Genomic DNA, 13,778 nt, shown 5'->3' with positions numbered 1-13,778 from the left:
CCATTTTTAGCATTCTCATCCGTCCATAGTGAATCGGTAGACAATTTATCCTCACATTTTCAAGTCAACTTTTTCCAACATCAGGAGATTGAAAAGAACTGCTGAATTTGCACTCCATGTGAAAAAAAGACACTTAACTTGTTAAAGTATTATAAAAAGTATTAATTAGGAAGAATATGCAACGAAAAGTATTAAACCAAATGAATGCTTTGTGTCAAGCAAACAGTAATGAATTCTATGGTGAAAATACAGGAATCATTAAGTAACTTTGCATAGAATACATGTATATCACTGGATGGCAGATAATTATGTAAATATGTAGAATAAACATCATTAAAAAAATTTGTGAATTCACTCTACTACCAAAATTTTGAAAACAAATATTCAAAGTGAGCAATCTAATTATTTACACAAATGGAATTATGTGGCATATTATGCATCTAGTTCTATGTTGTGTTTGGTAATCAGTTTTATTTTATTAGTAGTATGCACTATTTCATTGTTGCATATCTCCTTTATTGCTAGATTTCTACATTATGCTGGTGTACCATCAGATAACCTTGGAGAATTTCTTACTAGAAATCCTTTGATTTTTAAAGAAAACTTGGATGATCTTCAAGTACGAATTAACTACCTGCATTCTAAGAAATTCACCAAAGATAGCATTTGCCGAATCATCACAAAGAACCCATATTGGCTCATGTTTAGGTAAGTGTTATTACTATTCAGTAGCTTTATAAACATTCTTCCAAAAGTTAAGCACACGATGGTAAAATCAACGAAAATGGAAAAGTAAAACTTTGATTAACACAAAATTGCACATGAAGGTAGCAAATGTGTTTATGCATTAAAGAAAAGAATTGTGTACAAAGATGAAAAAAAAAAATTTACTTTCCATAAGTTATATGATGACGTCTCATTTGGGTCATTAACATAATGATGTTGAATGGCAAACAAACCAAACAAAGCTTACAGTAATATGGTATGTGACCACCCCAGACCTTCACACAAACTTTACAATGATTGTCCATGCTTTCAATGAGGTGATCAGCCATCGCAGATGCGAGCAATGGCCATTCCTCCATTAGGGCAGTTTCGAACTCTCTGAGACTGGCTGAAGGAGGTAAACATGCAGAGACAGCATGCCCGAGGGCATTCCAAAGGTTTTCAATGTAATTAAGGTCGGGGGAATACGCCGGTCACTTCATACGAGAAATGCCCTTACTTTGCAGGTACTCGTCAACGATGTTGGCTCGATGGGGACGGACATTATCGTCCATAAAGAGGAAATCAAGACCAACTGCTGTAGCATAGAGTCTCACAACGGGGTCTATGACTTTATCTCGATACCTCACAGCCGTTACAGAACCGCCTTTGAAGATGCGCAACTCGGTGCGATATGCCATTGAAATTCCAGTCCACACCATGACGCTGCAACCTCTGAATGCGTGATGTTCGATGATGTTCTTGGCTTGATTGCGTGTGCCTCGTTCTCTCCAGACCCTTACACGCTTATCATCTGATTCCAGGGCAAATCAGGACTCATCCGTGAACAGGACATTGCACCAATCTGAGGCAGTCCAATTGACATGTTGATGACACCACTTTAATCTTGCCCCTCTGGCTTTGACGGTTAGTGCAACACAAACACGTGGTACTCGGGCATACAATCCCTTCGTGTGGACCCTTCAGCGCACAGTACTTGCAGATATTGTCTTACCAAGTGCCGCTGCAACCATGGATGTAACAGTTGTGGAGGTGGCTCGTCGATTCCGCTTGGCTACTATAGCAATATATCAATCATCAGACGGGGCGGTAACCCTTGGACGATCGGGCACAGGTCTCTGGACAACTGTTTGACTTGTTTGGAATTGTTTCGAGAATCGAGAAATTACCGAATGATCAACGCCAAAGGAAATAGTGACATCTTTGATTGACTGTCCTGCTTCAATGTGTTATACAAAAGTTATAAACACTTCGTATCAGCTTTTAAATGCACCTAAAACCCTTCCGAATGCTGGAGTCTTCAATGAAAATATGATGATTCTTGCATGAAATCCTCGCTTTTATGCTATTTTAAGAGCACAGATTAAGCACCTAGGTACAGATAATTCACTCTCTACTTCAAAAAGGAAGCTACACATAAAAACTGACATCTACATCCGCAGCGATTTTCAGTCACTCAAATTCAAATACGCTTTTGAAAATTTGCATTCCGTGCTTAACTTTTGGAAGGCAGTGTATTTTTCAGCATAGAATTTTAATGATAAGTGAAAACAGGTTATGAGTAGATCTTGGATTTTTTGTTTTTAACATATTTTTTCATTTGCAGGTAAATAAGAAATAGGAAATAGGGGAGACCGGGGTAATTAGAACATGGGGTTATTGGAACATGTTAATGTAGAATAATTTAAAACGAAAAGACTGGTGTAATAACATTTCATACCTATGTACCTACACTAAAACTACATGCAGAAAATTTGTTATTGGAATAACTACACAAAAGTAAGTTTTATTTGACTTTTATTATACACCTGCAAAAATGATGTGACGCATGCTTCTGCATATACTGGATGTGAATGAAAGAACCCTTTCAAAATTTTCTTCACCCCTATAATAAAACATAAGGGCACACATCATTTCATGTGAGTTTGGTTGTCTATGGGCAATTTGCCTGGTTTTTATAAGCAAAGTTCTTATTACCCCAAAAATTTCTGCAAATGGGTTATTAGAACATTGCGTAATTTGCTTCATTTCGCTTGGGTATACCAGACTGTACATGTAACTATTAGAAGTTTTTTCTTTACTACATTGTAGAATGGCCTGTAACCTTTCAAATAAATCATAGAACACTGATTTTCATTCACACATATTTGCTTCACAGCTGGGAAATTGAACTTTATGAAAAAAAGACGTTAACTTGGGATTTTATTTAAACAAGCATTGATAACTCCAGAAGAAGTAGAGCTATTGTGTTCAAATTTGCAGGGTAAATGGGACATTTATATATGATGTTCGTATTACCCCAACAGCAATGTAAAGCTATTCAGTTGAAATTTCTAACTTATGTTCCATTAACCCCAAATGGGGTAATTGGAACAATTTTATGGTGTCATGACAATTTTTTTTTTTTGGACGAGTATTTGCAATGCAGGTATGGTCATTATTTTTTTCGAAAATATGCAAAAGATGTCCTTTTAAATGGTAGAAATTTTTAAAAAATCCATCAGTAACTTTCTGAGTAATTTACAGTGGAACTTCTACAGGCTGTTTCCTGTTCTAATTACCCCGGTCTCCCCTAGCAAGTTATGTCAGTGTTTCATAAAAAAATGCAACAACTGATGAAGTTTTATAGTGCCTAAAATAACCTACTTTGCTTGCTATAACCTAATTTAGGTTTATTTGCATAAATCAAACATTTGTTTTAGGTTTTTATATGTACCTTTAAGGTTTTGCAGGATTTTTCAATCACACAGAGGTATTTTCTCAATTTCATGATGAAAAAATTCAGTGACTAACGTGTTTGAAGCATGATGTTTATTCAAAGCTCTAAACAAAGCAAAAGGTCTCATGCCACTGTTTCCTGCACAGTTCAAAATGCAATCTAATGATCCCTGTGGTCTTGCTCACTTCCGCATCAGTTTGGTGCTTTGTGACATTCATACCTTGAAAAGTAAAGTTTCAGCATTCAAATTTGCACCAATGAGTATGTTACTGTTGAAAGACAATTTTCATTATATAAGATGATCCTTACAGAAGAAAGTTGCCGCGGTGGCTCAGTCTGACTACCATGCTAAAGGTCCCGGGTTCAATCCCCGGCCGGTTCAAATCCGGGAACTTTTCTAACATTGGAAGCCCACCCATCGTCGAATAATATGGGTACCTGGGGGAAACCCTGGGGGGGTAAAGGCAGTCAGGGGCGTGATGCTGATCACAGAAGAAAGGTGGAGTTTCACTGTGGATAACATGGAAAAGATTATGTATTCATGGTGGCCCTCTAGAATCATGATAAAAATCAAGTATATTTCCCAGGTTTCAAAGGGAACTTTCCAAAAATTCAAGGGTACAAGCTGATGTTTTCTCTATTTCAACCTCACCTCCCTTGAGAAACTGATTGACTCTGGCTCAGGCTCTTCCCCAGGACAGGTTCATGCTGTACACATGCACACACAAATATATTAACTATATAAGGTGTCTGTGTGATTCCAATGTATCCAATAATTCTAATTCAATTTAATTAAACGGTATATCCATTTAAAATATTTAAGGTGCATGTTGTTTACATTTGTCATTTCACATACTCAGACTCAAAGTACATCTACAAATGCAAGCCACAAATGTTGCAGGATATATTAATCTTGGAAAGATTATTAATTGTATGAGAATTTCAAACTCAAATTTACCTAATCAACTTCAAGACATCTTATCTTGCAATAATCTTCTGCCTGTCAGATTGTTCCGCAAAGGTCACTAACAAAGTAAACGAATTGAGAAAATTCTGTTTTATTTTCCACGCAACTTTCTTTTCCTTCCTCAATAAAAATAAGAACAGTGAAAAAACTTGCCTCAGGGTATTTATAAATATGTATAAATTCAATGGGATTTGTATTAATAAAAGTTGAAATTTTTTGACCGATGGAGAAGAATTCACCCTGTTATTGTGCAACAAATTATACATACGTAATTCATTTTTCATAGCAACAAGTAACTTTTACTAACAGCACAAGTATAGTATTACAATAATTTTTGGATAATTTTGAAAATGATGTATACGAATGAAAATGTGGTTAGAAAATTAATATTTGGTTGTTGTATATAATAATATAATATAATAACCCCTGGCTCTACAGTCCGTAACGGCCTTGGCCTATCTTTTCTGCCTACTGCCAATCTCTTTCCCACGGTTCTACCTAGAGGTGTGGTGTTCTTCAACAGGTAATGGGGTGACGTGGGGTCAGCTCATCGAACCCCCAGCCATTATAGGAATTTTTATGATCGGGTTACGCTACTTGCTCATAGCTCCCCAATTTCCTCATGATGGTGGATTGCCACTGGTCCTATACAGAGGCCGAAAACTCGGAGACTGAACCCAGGTCAACTCGAACCCATGCCATCCTGCAGTCAGAGTCCAAAGCACAGCACCTTAGACCACACAGCCACGGAGGAGGACAGTTGTTATATATACCTATTAAAATATCTTATGGTTCTTTTTAAATTTTGTTTTTGACGATTGTCAAATCAGCATTTTTCAGGAATTTTTAATTCATTCATTCATTTCTTGTGCAGGCGTGATTACATTAGAATTGCAGAAAGAAGAGAAAGGAAACCTCTATTAGAGATAGACCCAATAACCAGAATTTTAAAATGGGGACTGTAAGGTGGAAGACAACCGAGTTACACCTATGACAATAAGCAGCAATGCATGAATTAAGTGAAAGGGAAATCTCACAGGGTTTCATCCTGTCTGCTGGCATGAAACAATTTACATGGAGTACTGACATATTTTGTATGTTATTTAGCAGAAAAAAGATCAGTGTTTGAAGTGGGGAGTGGTGTCAAATGCAGCAGAATGTTAACTTCCCTAAGTTAAAAGAGTTTTAGAGAACATCCCACCACCTAGGACAATTTGAATAAGCAACTCCCCCCTAGTGCATTGTCTCAATGTTGATCCCCTTCTATCTCCAAACTCGACCAAGCATTCCTCAGTTAGAATTTCCACATCGAAAACTGCACAAGATAAAAAAATATATTTTTAAAAGGTTGGTAGTGCTGAAACAAGACCTACCAAAAGTTTATTAAGAAAAATTGTTTGTCCTATGCCCTTTCCAGGCTTCCAAACTTCAATCTTGTGTACTGAGGATGTGGCAAAAGAAGGGGGTGGGGGGGGGGGGTGGAGGATGTTTCGAGTGTATAATTTTAGGAGGAATGAACATCTACATTTTTACTTTTCAAAATACAAGGGCCTCGCATTTCCTAATGGCGACCCTGGGCTATGTTATTCAATCAATGTGCAGATGAAATAAAAAAATTGAAATTTATCGTACAGAAAGATGGTTAGGTTAGGTTTATGTGTGATAAATTGCAAATCTTTTATTTCATCCGTGCATTGATTGAGTAACATTGCCAGATGTCAGGCATGCCTGCTACTGCCCTATGACATGACTAATGTTGTCAGCACACCTTGTAATTTTGAAAAAACATACTTTGTTTTATGAATGTGCCATAATTAACCCCATAAAATCGTCTGTAATGCATAAAATGTGTCAAAATGTGTCGTTCTTTTATCAATTTGATAAATACCCACACAGAACATCAATACATATCGGAAATTTTTGCACAGCTGCCTTTTTTCCATGTTTGTTTTTAATTCATACAAAACTTTTTTTTACACCTTAGTAACTTCTGCATACTGAACGTTCATGTAGACCATGATTTTCTTGTTTAATTTTTGATGTACAAAAGTTATGCACATTCAAAATCTCGGTTGCATGACTTTTTGGACACCCTGTATATATCTGTCTACCTGTCTGTGTGTGTGTGTGTGTATAAAAAGCGCCATCGATTCCTGTTATCTTGTAAGGACAGTCGTTTCTAATTCATCACCATCCTTCAGTGATTACAGTCTCTGGCTGAGTCGACATACAGTCCACTTGTGTTAGCCAAGACCATCAATGTAAGTGCATGCGAGCTAACTGGATGAGTCCTGTGACAAAATAGGGGTGCTGGCTGCAGTGGAATGGGTACGGGGACCAAGTTCCATGAAAACCATCACAACAATGGTATTTCGCATGTAGTAATGCTGCTGGCAAAGTACATTCAGAGGGGATGTTAGGAGTTGTAATGACCATCGTAAATTACAAACACAACAAAGCGTGCAATAATGAACAAAACAACCGAATGCATGCAAACGACATACTGATCTGAAACCTGCAACATTGTTCCACATAGGATTTTACATAGTTTCCCCATTGAATGTAGATTTGTCTTGTCAATATAGTCTTGCCTTCCGTGGTCAGACAGTTAAAGTCCAACTTCTTCTGATCTTCCACCGCATCTCTTTTCCACTGACGTCTTGGTCTTTCCTTTGGCCTCTTTGCCACTCCACCACTCCTCGTGCAGTGAGTGTGTTCTCTCCCGGAAGTCTTTCTCGCCTCATCCTCTCCATATGTCCAAATTTAATCAATGATAACTAATTTGCTGTGTGATTGCAAGTACTACGGAAAATGTATTATTACTATTTTCAAACAGTTTTTTTATGGAATATACTATTAACATTATTTTGAGATACAGAATACATTCTTGAAGTAAAAAATTACTTGTTTGTATTTTTATAATATTGCTGAATACTTTTAACCAAATAATGTTTTTTTTTTGTATGTATAAGAAATGTAGCAAATACCATGTTACTGATATAGTGGCATTTTGATAAATAAATTTCATCATTCAAATGTGTGTTGGGGTAAAATGAAAAATCACACCAACAAATGTAAATGAAAGATAGTTCATACAATTATTAAAATTTATTATTACTAGCACTAGTCAACAAAATTAAAATTTTTAGGCACATGAGGGAAAATATAATTTTGATAGAACTTTTCACACTGTAGTTCTTGTGCGCCATGCACTATTTTTTGCGACACCCAGATGACACATGAGAAAAAAGAATGTTGCATACATTCTTGACCCTATCCATTATATCCAATATATGCAGATTGTTGATTTTCTTCTGAATTTTGCCACGGAATATTCCTCTGATCACCAAGCATTTTTCCTCAAATTTCCATGGTACCTCTTTTCTATGACTAAATTTTTCTTTGTGCAAATACGTCCCTGACATTTCTGCAGATTTTGTAAGGCACCTGGAATTGTTTAAGTTGGTGTTGTAAGTTCACTTTATGCACAGATAGGCTAATCAGGACTGGGTCTACAGTTTAAAGTGGGATCTGAACCACTATGCACCTCCACCGGGTATCGAACCTAGGACTCCTTGACTACGAGGCATTATGCGCCTGGACTCCAGAAAAGGATCGACTGGTGTTAGTGATTACATTTCAACCAATACATCAATATTGACTCGAGCTACAGTTGCAATGCATATACCTGTGTCATATTTCAAAACCATTTTCAACTTTTAAAACATACATCTGAAAGTTGGCTCAATGGGAATGGATATATCTTTTAGGACACCATGTATGTGTGTATGTATACAATGCAACCTCGATTTAAAGTTTTTCATGGAACCTAGCTGAAAAACTTACAAGTGCCGTAAAATTTAAAATCAGGGAAAATTTTACAGCATTTTGCTCTATTGGGACCATGATTATTGAATGTATAATGGGGGAAAATTTAAAACCGGGGAACATAAAATCGAGGTTCCACTGTATAACTGTTAGTGTATGTTTACAAGGTGCAATTAGTTTAACACTACTTGCTCTTTTTTTCAGCACACTGAGAATAGACGGGAGATTGGGTTACTTTCAGAATACTTTCAAGCTTACAGGAGATGAAGTTCGTCTTGTAGCTACTTCCCTGCCACGATTAATTACTTCCAGTATGAGGCAAATAAGGGTAAGCATTCTACTTTTTCATGTGCAACTTTTTTCTCATGTGAAACATTTTGCTTTATTGAGACCATGAAGATTGAATGTATAATGTGGGAGAATGTAAAATCTGGGTTAGAAAGAGTTGAGTTGAGTTAGTGTTTAAAGTCCACTGTGCATAGTAAGGCTAATCAGGACTGAACCTACAGTTTAAAATGGGATCTGGACCACTATGTGCCTCCACCGGGAATCAAACCCGGGGCCCCTTGATAACAACGAGATGACGCTACCACTGCACCATTGGGGAGGCCACTGAGTCAGAAAGAGAAACAAGCAAAGAAAGCAACAGACCTGCTCAGTAATGTAAACGTACCGGTCATTTCAATGTGAAATTTAAATGTTAGACACTTTTTTTTTATCCCCTAATCTAAAAATTCTTACATAAAGGTTTAACTTAGAGGTTTATAAAAGGGGTGGAGGAAGGTAAAGGTAAATTTCCCCGTGCTATATGCACTGTGCCATGAAGGCACATTTACAAAATGGGGGAGGGGTAGGGCCCCACACATTCTCGATCTCAGCCACTTTGGAGGTGATGTGATTAGCACCATGTTCAGGCCACCTTTACACCCCAGGGTTGCCTCCAGGTACCCACTGATTTGGAGCTAGGTGAGCCCCAATGCCACTTTATGTGGAGACAAACCCGGAAAAATTCCGACCTTTTATCACCCACCCTGGCAGGCTGTCTACTAGTTTGGAAATCCTGGAAAAGTAAGGGAATTAACTTTTTCTGGAAAAGTAATATAAATGTCGTTGAAATTTACTGTTTATCTGGAAAAAATTAACATTTTTTATTTTTGTAGTAGTGCTCTAAAAGTAGGTAATTTTAAACAAACAAAAAGGGACAAGCAAGAAATTTAGAATTATTGTGGACAAATATACTTCAATTTGATTAGTAGGCAAAGGTCATGCTTTGAACTATTTTTGTGTAGAAATCTACTACAGAAAATTGCTATTGGTAAATCCCACTTTCTTGTTTCAATATTTGGGTTTAGTACATATTAGAATTAATACAGATTCTGTTACAAAATTTTACTTTAATTAGCATTATTTATGTTGTAACTGTTACGATTTTTTTATATATAAAAAGAGAATGCAGTTAACACTTTTACATATAAAGTTTACATTCTAAAAACTTGGCGAATTGGGATTCTAATTAATTAATTAATTCTAATTAATATTCTCGTAACGACATAAATGTGCTATTAGAAGGGATATGTTTACTTTGTGTTGTAAGTGAAGTTTTTAAATCAAATTTGGAATTATATTCACATTTTTAAAACCAAAATGTATTTTTATATACTGCTTTTTCACCGCTATAACAGCAACATTTTATTTTATTTACCAAAAGTGACTCTGTTTTTGTACCGAAATGTTGCTTTTTTATTTACCAAAATATGTACCTTTAGATTAGTCAAATGCTTCCAGGTTCAATTTACAGTGAAGGCATAGCATATGATGAGGTTCAAATCCTACTTCAAACTGAATGTCCGATTACTCTTCCAGTGTAAATTGAACTGAAGTTCCCACCCCCCATCCCCTTCAGCATCTCTAAACCACCTCCTCCTATTTAAGGGCATTAGAGAGGATTTCCGCAAGCGATCTTCCCCTCAGTGGTGGCTTCGAGCACTGTTTCCAACTTAGCTCTTTTGGAACCAGCTCTGGCTCTTTCATGCACTTGTTTGGCTTTGAACTGGGGTGCCCCCTCCCCCCTGCCCCACTATGGTGCCATCACTGTCTCTGGCCCACATAGACCAAGTTTTACCATAAATATACATTTTGCACGTGATATTGTTATATTGACTGTGTCATTCCACCCCCTCTAACCTCCACAGCTACTTTTTTTAAAAGCACCATGGTTGCCATGAAGATGACAAAATACTGTTATCCAAGAATATTTTATTTTCGATTTCATACGACCATCGATGGATTATTGATATGGGTGATGCTGCCAGTTATAGACGGTGAGAACTAAAAATAAATTGTTACGTTCGTACCACTGCAGGGTGTGAGTGACTCGACACTGTATCTTGACAGACACAAGCAGTGATAAGATCTGAGTTAATGACCCTGATCTTCCTAACGATAAATTGGACAGGAATGTGTATGAGGCAGCTTATATATGCGCGGATAATAGGAATAAACTCAATAGGGATGATGGGGAATTTGGAAGACGGCTGGATAAACTTTTTTAAAAAATGGGATAAAGCTGCCGGGAGTAGAGACGAGATGGGCTTCCATGTTACCCCTGAGGTTAGGAAAGCCGCCGAGGTGGAAGTTGAATTCACCTTGGATTGGTGACTCACGAGCCCCAGTTGAGGAAAGACTGGGGGGGAGGAGTTTTCCTTCTCCAGGTATGAGCTGACACCGTGCATTCGCCTACCCCGAGCACCGATCGGCAGTTCGTCGTCATCAGCTTTGAACGTTCTTTTGTTTTTATAGAGTATTGCGCGGTTTTAGTATGTGTATTTTACATTCTTTTTTAGAAAGTGTCCTTCCTATACCATTTTAACCTAAATCCTCAACCATCACTTTCTCGACGAGGCACCATGTCAGGTGTCTGAAAACATCATTTCAACCTGAAGAAGGAGGTAGTATAACCTTTGAAACGTAGTTTGATAAATCTCGTGCTCACACACGTAAGTTACTGATTTTTAATCTTTTAACCTTTAGTTTGTATTTAATTGTGAGCAATCAGCACATTATCAGTATGTTACATTGCACTTATGGGAGCATTATTTTTATTTGTTCTCTGGGGAATATCAAACATCCAGTGGCATAGAAAAGTACACGAATGGGAAAAGGATATGTCAGGGTGTCTACCAGTCAAGAAAAAGTCAAGAAATCAACAGGCAGGTCAAGAAAGTCAAGAAATTATGCTTGTGGTCAAGAATTTTTACTATTTATTTACAGTATAGTGAATTTACATTGTTATATACTTGTACTGGGATTTGATAAAATTGGATAGTTTATTGAGTTGTGGTTCTTTGTTTCCTAAGATTTACATTCTTGTATACATGAAGTTTTGTTAAAATATCAAATAAAGTAATGTGCCCATTCCCCATCCAGGAAAAAGTCTGAAGCATTATTTTTTCATGCATTAATAATTAAAGCAAGTCTAAATCTGTTGTTAAAGTACAGCTTCAGTATTCATCTTAACCAGCCTTGTGGTAGGGATTTTTCATTGAATAAAAATATATATTTTCTTAATTTCCAACTATACTTAAGTAGGGGGCGATTAGATAAATGTTAAGAAAAAGGGAGAAAAGGTCAAGAAAAAATCATGAATTTTGACTGTATGTTGCAAAAAGTTTTGGTAGTTGGAAAAGTCGAAATTCCATGTGATTAGTAGAGGCACATATTTTTGGTAAATAAAATGGCAAAATTTCGGTACAAAAACTGAGTCAATTTCGGGTTCAAAAGCGGTAAATAAAATAAAATATCGGTGTTATAGCGGTGAATAATCACATAAAAAATGCTACATAACATGACATTTTGGTTTTAAAATTGTGAAAATAATCCTAAATTTGATTTAAAAACTACACTTATTCCACAGAATTAACATTTCACTTCTAATAGCACATTTATGTAGTTATCAGAGTATTAAGTTTATTTCTGTGTAAAGGAGTCCATTTTTGCTTCTCCAATATTAACAGCAGAATTAATCAATTTTCCAGGAATTGCATAACTCTCAGGATAATTCAGACCTCTGAAGGTGTCGCGTCGGTGAATAAACCCTGAATTTCGTGTTTGAGTTAATTTCGCTTTTTGCAGTTCATTTCGCATTATTTCGTGACAAAATATGGTCACAAAATGCACCTCACACCTTTCAAAAACATGAAAAATTAACACTACAATGTGTTTTTTCAAATTTCGTTTTTTCGTCAAAAACGAAATATGCATGCCCCTAGTGATTAGTCATAAATTAAAGTTGAAGTTGATTCTCAGTATGAATCTCAATGGCTCTTTACTTAACTCTTGACCAATGGACAAATGTATTTGCTCCCTCCATTGCTGTGGTTCTCTGAGAGATCTGTCAGCAGAGTATTTCCAAGCCATAAATAAGAATTATGGTTTTGTTTTAACTAATACAGCAGAGCAACAAGGTGAGACTTAAAATGAGTGGAGGAAAAGAATTAATTCATACGTTTCACATTTTCGACGTTTATCTCTTGATTTTGCATCTCCTATTGTAATCATCAAAACAGTTGTGACATGCATGACGAAGCTGCCAGAAAGGTGGCAAAATGGTCATGGTCCAAAAAGTATGTGGAAAAATAAGTATCGAATTTATTCAAGTAGATTACACTAGGGTAAAACCATTTCGTATCCTCATTATTGATATACAAGGCTCATTCAATATATAACCGGAAATATGTTGTAACAAATATTTATTACAAGCACCAAAGGAACTACAGTACTATGTTTCAACATAGTCCTCCCCTAGTTCAATGCACCTATTCCAGTGCTTGATAAGGGCACTGATTCCATAGGAAAAAAATATTTTGGACGTGTGAGTAACCACGCATACACAGCTGACTGGAACATTCTGGAACCTCGATCCACTTAGTGCATCTTTCAGTGGGCCAAAGGTGTGGAAATTGGAAGGTGCGAGATCGGGCAAATATGGAGGGTGGGATGAGCATTCAAACTTTAGGTCCTCTGTGGTAGACAATGTGACACTGGCAGTGTGTAGTCTCGCATTGTCATGGAACAAAAGCACACCAGTTGACACCAAACCACATTGTCTCTGCACACACTTTCCTGAACCTCAGTAGGTCATGACTGATATGGTGGGCTGATCCTACACTTATTTCCATCTGTGAAGCAATTTCACGCTGGTTCTCCTGTATCAAGTCCACCACTTGAGCAATGTTGCTTTCCATGACTGCAGTGACAGAGCGACCTGGACGCGGAGAGTCTTCAACATTGGTTACGCTCTGTTTGAACTACTCAGCCCACTCATACACTTGTGATCGACTCATACAGTTGTCACCGTACTGAACTGTCATGCGGCAATGAATTTCTATTGCTTTCACACCTTCCCTCAACAAAAATATCACAACACTTTGCTGCTCCAGCTTGGAGCACTCCTGTAAGGATGCTGCCATCTTGTGTAGGGTGACCAGACGTCCTCTTTTATTTGGACATGTCCTTCTTTTTAGGTGTCTGTCCGGCATT

At 37.0% G+C, this 13,778-nt stretch overlaps 1 protein-coding gene across 1 annotated transcript in view; it reads left to right on the top strand.

Annotated features, from left to right (window-relative positions):
* Positions 1–13,778, top strand: part of mTerf3 (mitochondrial transcription termination factor 3) — a 51,485-nt gene that overhangs the window by 16,041 nt on the left and 21,666 nt on the right. Inside the window, exons 3-4 of the mRNA XM_083112786.1 lie at positions 526–708; positions 8,445–8,568. Of these exons, the coding sequence (XP_082968912.1) occupies positions 526–708; positions 8,445–8,568 (307 nt within the window). The remainder of the gene's footprint in view (positions 1–525; positions 709–8,444; positions 8,569–13,778) is intronic.

Source organism: Lepisma saccharinum, chromosome 26, assembly GCF_977018435.1.
Source record: "Lepisma saccharinum chromosome 26, izLepSacc3.1, whole genome shotgun sequence".
In the NCBI taxonomy this organism is placed as follows: Eukaryota; Metazoa; Arthropoda; class Insecta; order Zygentoma; family Lepismatidae; genus Lepisma; species Lepisma saccharinum.
Note: the sequence above shows the minus strand (reverse complement) of the source record. Positions and strands in the feature narration are given on the sequence as shown.